This window comes from Rhagoletis zephyria, unplaced genomic scaffold, assembly GCF_001687245.7.
Source record: "Rhagoletis zephyria isolate East Lansing unplaced genomic scaffold, Rhagoletis_zephyria_1.1 Rzeph_scaffold_02164, whole genome shotgun sequence".
Classification (NCBI taxonomy): Eukaryota; Metazoa; Arthropoda; class Insecta; order Diptera; family Tephritidae; genus Rhagoletis; species Rhagoletis zephyria.
In genome coordinates, this window is record NW_016159248.1 from 1 (window position 1) to 8,394 (window position 8,394).

Sequence of the window (8,394 nt, forward strand, 5' to 3'; positions counted from 1 at the left end):
AAGAAGCATAGCTTCTATCGCTATCACCTGTAATTGATGCGCCTTGGATCACGGCCATCACATCGAAATCCCAAAAAAAAAAAAAAAAGCATGCTGTGAAACATACAAATAGTAGATATCTAAATGTTATGCACAAATTTACTTTAAAAGAACTAGTGTGAAACTGACTTATTATTTGAAAATTTATCTAAATTATTCCAATTATAAACTACGCACGTTTCTAACTGTCAAACGTCATTCCTCGAGCATTCTTCTATTTTCTTGTTTTTCGCGTCTCGGCGCGGTATTGGCCACTTTAATAACGACAGCAAAATGGAAGCCGATGATATTGATGAATTGTTTATTAGATTGTGCGAGTTGTACAATTTGTACAAAAAATACAAAAATAATAAAAAGCAAAGACGATATGGAATTCGTCCCATTAATAAAAACTGGGCCACCGCTGGTTACCAACTCCGAACGTTCCAACTCATGAGAACAAAAGAACCAGAGCAATGGTTTTTGCAAACAAGGATGCCACCGCACATATTTGATATGCTTTTAAAATTGGTAAGCAAATCCTTGTGGAAACCAAAGCAACGGATTGGTCCCGAGGAAAGGCTCTCCTTGGCGTTACTGTAAGTCGACTGTCAATGTATTGTAGAATAAATTAATATGCGTATGTACTTCTTATATAATTATGAGATATTTGTCACAAGGATTATCGATGCAGAGCATTTCAGGGAGCTACAAATTGGGAAAAGAAACTGTACGCAAAATAGTATTTGAGACGTGCGAGGTAATCTGGCGGCTATTATCCCCGGTATATGTCAGCGAGCCAACAGAGTCTCAATACCAAGACATCGCTAAGGATTTCTATAATATATGGAACATTCCAAATTGTGTCGGCGCAATTGATGGCAAACATGTTGCTATCAAGTGCCCGGCCAATTCGAATGCAATGTTCTATAATTATAAGAAATTCTATAGCATTGTTTTGATGGCGGCATGTGATGCAAAATACACTTTTACAGCGGTCAGTATTGGAAGCTTTGGCAGTCAAAGTGACGGAGGTAAGACGTGTATATTAGTTTAATATTCACTCAATTTTGATACGTTTTTTATAGGCATTTTTCAACTTTCCCCATTTGGACAAGCATTAATGCAGAATACTTTGCCCTTGCCACCTCCGCAGCCATTGTCTAGCGTGTCGACTGAATCTTTCCCCCATTTTTTCATTGGTGATGCTGCATTCCCTTTGCGAACCAATTTGATGCGCCCTTATCCCGGATCGAACTTAACGAGAACGAAGCGAATCTTCAATTATCGACTTTCACATGCCCGAAGAGTCATAGAAAATAGTTTCGGGATATTGACTGCTCGATGGAGAGTACTGCGTACAACGATCGAATGTTGTCCGGAAAGTTGCGAAAAAATTGTATTGGCATGTATAGCTTTACACAACTTTATAATGTTAAATGATCAGAATCGTTGGTACTGTCCGGAGAATTATGTTGACCAAGTAAAAGCAGGCAACGTTGTTCATCTTGGAGAATGGCGCTGCGAAATAGAAAATGACCGCTCCTTACTAGCCATGCGGTCTGCAGTACGTAGAGGACCTGCTACTGCATTTAACTTGCGAGATAAGCTTGCCAACTATTTCATAAATGAAGGGTATTTACCATTCCAAGACAATATTGATCATAACCTAGGTGAACCATAACTTACTTCACAAATACTGTGACTCACAGCGTGCATATTTCGCTTTGTTAATTTTCACAAAGTTTTTCATGTTCAGTATATTATAAATTATTTATTTTTTTAAATATGGTTGATAGTACAACAAATATAAAAAAAAAAAAATTCCAAGCTTTGTACAAAAGCTATGAAAATATTTTAAGTATGCAATTTTTATTGATTTTTATTCATGTGTTGAAAGGAACATATTTAACTGACGTTACTAATAGCTTTTCTCAGTGAATCAATCATATTTGTATAAAAAATACATACATAGCATTTCTAAGTGTATGAACCATATTCTTATAAAAAATAACATACATTATTTAACATGACAAACTCTGTTAATATTAACAAAACACTTTTTTTTTGTGTGTGCACGAAATAAGCTGTGAGCCACTGTATGTACACTAGCAACCAATGAAAGTGTACACTATGTCCTACACCCAGAAAAAAGCATCTAAATGTATTTCTCTCAACACATGATTTGGTTATAGTTACATACGTTATTTGGGTATAGTTGCCAAATCGTGTGTGGAGAGAAATATTTTTAGCTGACTTTTTTCAAGTTTCACACTTTATATAAAGTTCACAAAAATTCAAAAAGTTTTCATCAAAACGCTCAACTTTTTATTCAGAATTTCTACAAAATTTACGAATATGCAGTTTTGTAGCCCACTTAATTTTAATCATCATAAATGGTTTATAATGGCTATTGCTAAAATTTCAAACACAAAAGATATCACAACAAATTCTATGGGACTGAGAAATATTATTATCTAATTTTTATTCCATTTATAAAAGCGTAGTATATTAAAAAGTTTATTTTATTTGATTTATTTATAAATAACTAGTGCAAAAAATTTTTCATGAAAATAATTGTGAATACTATATTAGAACTAGGTGTACATTTTCATTTGTCACCCAGTGTATATCTAAAATAAATTGCCCAACATACTTTTGTTTCATTAATTCACATATCTACTTACTAGTTTTAGATTGATTAAAAATGTAAAAATCGAATCCGAAAATATCTTTAAATAAATAATAACATTCCTACAAACTTCCAGTTGATGCGATAATTGAATTTTTTGTGACCTGACCGAAGTTTCCCTGTTATACTGACGAGTATATTAGATACTTATTAATAAACTTTTTTCGATTTACAGCTCTATTCTGTATCAGTCACAAATTCTTGTCACAGTTTTTTATGCGGAAAAATATATAAAAAAGTTTAAATTTGTCAGTGTAAAACTGGACAGTTGAAAGCATTGCTTGGGTATTGAGCTAGAACTAGTACTGTCGGCAAAAGAAGCTAGAACTAGTACTGTCGGCAAAAGGTCTAGTTCTAAGCTAGTCAGATTTTCTGCAGGGTATATTTACATATGTATGTATTTATACGATACTAAAACAACCAGACGACGCATTATTAATTTTAAAAGTTTTTGTATATAAATATGTAATATTTTGGTATTATTTAAATTTACATTTAAAACTAGGAACACTTCAGTTACTGTTATTTCAAAACAGAAAGTTTACATGTTAATTAAAATAAGTATGTATTATGTTAGATTTACAACATTCAACTTGGCATTCAACATGTGAATCGCACGCAATTGAAGAATTTAATCAGTTGAATGCCAAGATGAGTGGTGTTTGCCTTGCTTTATGAAAGTAAGGGAATATAAATGGTAGATTGCACAATAAAATAAGCGTAAATGATTGGGTTTTATGACTTTATCTGAATTTTTGTTGCTTAAAACCACTACAGTTTAAGGATCAACTTACAATGAAATAATATTCACATGGTACGGTATAAAGCCCAACCATTTACACTTATTTTACACGCTAAAAGGGACATTAAAATTAAAAGCAATTATTATTCTGGCTCCTGTTGCATTTCAAACGCTACTTCTAGAATGCGTTGCATAGTTCGCAACTGCTTTGCTTCACTCATCTTCGATAGTATAGAAACTATCGTAATGCCAAAGCCATGCAAAGCAGAGTTTTTATTTTGCTCTTCCCTAGCTAAGCATCTCTTTTTAAACAATTCCACTGCTTCCAGCATGCTTTTCTCCACATCGAAATTGTTTGCGCGCCGTTTTCCACCCCTGGAGCGCAGTGTTTGTGTGGGCGCTGGTGAGGCTACTAGCGATGACGATGGCGATGGCGAGGGCAACGAAGCTGTGATAGGTGGTGATATTGAAGTTGGTGAGATTTCACTAGGAGGCGATGGCGAAGGTAGGGACACCGCGATCGGACCAAGTGGCAAGGGCTGCGAGACTGCGCTGGTAAGCGATGGTGCAGACAACGATACGAGGGATGATGTCGATAGCATAAGAGGAGGTGATGGTGAAGGCAATTTGATGGGAGATGACGACGGCAGTGTGAGAGTAGGCGATGTCGAAGGTAGCGGTGCCCCGACAGCAGGTAATGGCGACACAGCACTTGCGAAAATATTTTGCGAATATCGAACTCTGCAAATTCAAAATATTTCATATACAATAGGGCTGTTCAGGATGTTGTGGAAATGATATTGGATCTGCATTTGCAAATTTTATGCTTGCTGCCATGACAACTGTGTGCATTTTATTGTTGTGAATTTACAAATGCCACGAATATGCAAATGCAAGAGCATATGCACAAGATCCGGAACAGCCCTATTATTACACATATCGTCTTGTTAAAGTACTAAACTGCGTATGGTCTTTCTGCAAAACCGCGTAACTGGCATTTGCTGCCAAAAATTGGATTTGCTCACACAAGCTATTGGCTCAATCCTTATCCATTCGTCCTGAAATATACCAGCCAGAAATTGCGACTGCTTTATAAAAAAGAGAACCATTTTGAATTATGAGTGTTTTTAGTCTCTAGAAAATAATTTATGCAAGCGTACATACGCGGTTTTGCATTACCTTTATCCGAGGTTTTGCGTTTTGCTGATACGCGGTTTTGTACTTTAAACGACGATATACTGTTACTTCCAAAGTTGATCGTACGGCTAATATTCGCAATGTTTTAAATGCTAATTTTTTTTAAATTTTTTTTATGGCTTAGGTACATATGTTAAATTCTGAAAATTTTGTATGTGGAAAAAATGCGTAGGACAGTCAGCGAAAAAAATTCTCTAAAACCAACGCGATTTTTTAGAGATTTGAAATTTGTACATTATAATATAAAATTTAATCGGCTATAAAACTACATGCCTGAATTCTTTTTAGAAATTCCTATTAAAAAGTTTGCGATTTTGCTGAAACTTTGCAGATTTTTCTTAATTTTTGTACACAGTATCATTCTTGGATTTAAATGGAGTTTCCAAAATATAAGCCATGTTTTAATACAAAATTAACGAAAAATGTTGAGTATGTATGTAAAACATTGCCAATATTAACAAAAAAAAAGAGCCGTGCGCTCATTTTGGTGGTAACAGAACATAGTATATTAGTTTAATGTAGCGCATCTTACGGTCGTGTAATAATATGGGGCTTCAGGAACTGCATTGCCTCCATCAGATGCCACTTTTTATAAAATTGTGCCTCGTTGCCCGATGGTGCTTCCGCTTTCCTCAGCTCCCTGCCATATCGGTCACGGAGAGCTACCCATCTTCTCATACATATTTCTCCTATAAAAATATTGTTAAAAATATTACAGGTATTGCTAGTTTAAAGATGGGTTATAGTATTCTTTACTTACCACTCGTATTTAGCTCCTTTCCGATGAGCTCCCACAAACTTTTTTTACGTTCGACTGCCCTGTAATACCGATTTTTCTTATTAAATATTTCCGGGTATGTCGAAACAAACGCAATCAATTTCTCGTCGTCCATATTCATCATGATTCGATTGAATCAAGCTAACAGCTGACACGGTTTTACGGGAAAAACCAAATTGCTCTTGATTCTCGCCGTCACGGGCAACGGTAGCGTCACCGCCACGCGGTGGTGAGTTTTCATTTACATGGCGCTCTCACAAAATAGGTAGTGGCCAGTGTTGCCGCGAATCCTCTTAGTGGTAGCCAAATTCCTATAAAAAAAGGGCTAAAAAGAGTCGTTATGGCTAAAAATGGTAGCTTAAATTTTTTACTTACATATAAATATATAAGTATACACGCAAACATTTTCAATAAGCAATGGTATAGAAAAACAACGAACTCTGGAAAAAAGCAAATATTTTATCCAACCAAAAACCTTTTTGTATAAAAGGGGAAATATACGACACCAGCTTGCTGGCTCCATCAAGTGATTGTACCATCAGGCTCGAAGCATATAACTTACCAGCATGCTGGTACAATATTTATTTCTTGACAAATGAGGTCGAGGTAAGATGGAAATGATTGGAGCCGAAATTTCATAATTTTTCTATAATTTTGTTAAACATTGTTTTTGTTTTTTAATTCACAACTGCAATATCGTGAACTTAATCTACCACAAACACGGCTTTGACTCATATAGTGCAAGAAATTTCCGCCTAAATACTTTTTACTTAGAAAATTGAGCTAATTTCACCGCTCACGACACCAGCAGCTGGTACAATCACACCACAAGAACACACACAGTCAATCGACTTGATGGGCCATTTAACAAACTAAGCATATTAAGGGCCGTAAACTTATCTATTTTAAACTGTATATGTATATATATCAGTCTTTCTTAGTTTAAAAATTCATCTCTTACATAAATGAAAAAAAAGTAGATCAAATTAAGCATATACAACTTTTCATGCCAAGTATAAAAGGGCTAAAAAAAGGGCTAGGGGCAATTTTAAATTTATGTGGCCAAAAAAAGTATGTGGTAGCTAAATCTAGCCACCAAAGGGCTAAAACGGCAACACTGGTAGTGGCACTGACACGGTCACGTTTTGACAGCAGGGGAGCTAAAAAAATAAGCATAAGAACAAGAGAGAGCTGATAGTTTCTTGGGTTAAGAAATGCTTTCCAGCAGAAATTAGTGATCATTTGTGATAATTATCTGTTAAGAAACAAAGGTAGTAATAAACCTTTTCGCAGTATTTTTCCATGGCGCAATAAACAGGTGAAGTAATAAAACAGCTTTCTTGCTTTATTTTCCGACATTCGGCTGCCTTATAGTCAAATTTTAAAGGCAGTTTTTCAAATAAGGCAGTGCCAAAATCCTGGTATAATTCCGCCATGGGTTTTCACTAATTGGTCCCCGAGGAGTACTTTTGGGTTGCGTGCAGCGTTTTTGTTTTGCGCGCACGGTAACACTTACTGTGGGGAATTTCGCCTCATGATTAGAAAGTTCTTTTCGAGGATTAAGGGCCGGTTACTCAATGTCTGGTTAACCGACACAATGTTATATAAATGGATTCGAATACGTCGATAAAAATGTTAAACCGGAGATTATTGTTAACCAGACATTGGGTAATCGGACCTAAGGGCCGGTTGTACAATGTATGATTAACACAAATCGGAGGTAGAATATTCGGTTAAATACAAAAACTGCTTTATCGATCACATGTTATATGCATGATGTCGAAAACGACGATAATATGCATGATGTCGAAAACGACGATAATGATGTTTAACCGTCGTTGTATTTAACCGGAGCTGCTACCTCCAATTAGTGCTAATCAGACATTGAACAACCCTAAGGGCCGTTTTAACAATGTCTGGTTAATAGCCCAGTTATGCATACTTAGCTTTGAATGAATGAATGTATATAATTGTTATTTATGAACAAAATGTGGGTTTATATTTAACCAATCAATGATTAATAGCGGGGGCCGAAAACCCGTTTTTTCTTAGAATTTTGATTGGTATGTAATAGAAAAAATATGGTTGATTATGCTCTAAAAACAATCTGTGTGAAAAATGACAATTTTTGGTCAATATCTTAGGCTCGCCCAAGTCCATCAAAATTTAAGTGCTAAGAAATTTTTTCTTTGCTTACTTCGATTCCCTTCAAAAAAGGACCATATATCAAAGTATGTAGGGCTAATACTTTCGAAGATAATTACAATTTTAGTAAAAAAAATTATTAACTAATATAATTACTAATTTTTCGTTTTTGAGCAAAAAGCGTATTTTCGACCCACGCTAATGCTTAATTAAGAATGTAAGTTTAAAATTAAAAAAAAATCCACAGTAAGATTATTAAGATTCATACATATCTTACTTGTACAACCAGTTTATATGTTTAAATAAAATAAATAAATAAATATCCACTGTTAGATTATATTGCCATTTAAAACGTGAATTTGTGTTATTTTGTGAATTTATTAATTAAAATTCTAAATTTACGAATACAATATAAGTCCAATGCCTGGCAGTGTATCCGCCCAGACAGCTCCTTAAGGCTATCGGAATACTTGTCGTTCACTTGACTGGACAATTTTTGGAACACACTATCAGTCCAAACTTAAATGGCCGTTGACTGACGAAAACGAGCGGTCACACGGTCAAATAGGAGACATTTGAGCCAAACTGTCGGTTTTGATCGCCAATATGTACCACACATTACTGTATATACTGTGCAGTCAACGACGTAGCGTAAACGTGCGTTGAGGCAAGGCACATACCATGCGTTCAAGAATGATAGAATACAAGATTGCGCCGTCCTGGGCGTTGACATTTGTGTACCACAAGTAAACAAAGAATAGAGCGAAAAGAAGAACGAGTTGAAACAGCCAAAGCAGTTCACTTTACTGCGAAAAACGTGTT

At 35.3% G+C, this 8,394-nt stretch overlaps 2 protein-coding genes across 2 annotated transcripts; one reads left to right on the forward strand and one right to left on the reverse strand.

Moving 5' to 3' along the window:
* The first annotated feature begins 137 nt into the window (after positions 1-137).
* LOC108366144 (putative nuclease HARBI1) lies at positions 138-1,798 on the forward strand. The gene is made up of 4 exons (XM_017620454.1): positions 138-267; positions 309-617; positions 685-1,052; positions 1,107-1,798. Exons 2-4 carry the CDS (start codon positions 313-315, stop codon positions 1,700-1,702), a joined length of 1,269 nt encoding a protein of 422 aa, XP_017475943.1. The 5' UTR covers positions 138-267; positions 309-312; the 3' UTR covers positions 1,703-1,798.
* A 1,244-nt stretch (positions 1,799-3,042) lies between these two features.
* LOC108366145 (transcription factor Adf-1-like) lies at positions 3,043-5,659 on the reverse strand. Its single transcript, XM_017620455.1, has 3 exons — positions 5,410-5,659; positions 5,182-5,338; positions 3,043-4,193 (listed from the first exon to the last, which is right to left on the reverse strand). Exons 1-3 carry the CDS (start codon positions 5,549-5,551, stop codon positions 3,596-3,598), a joined length of 897 nt encoding a protein of 298 aa, XP_017475944.1. The 5' UTR covers positions 5,552-5,659; the 3' UTR covers positions 3,043-3,595.
* Positions 5,660-8,394: the final 2,735 nt, after the last annotated feature.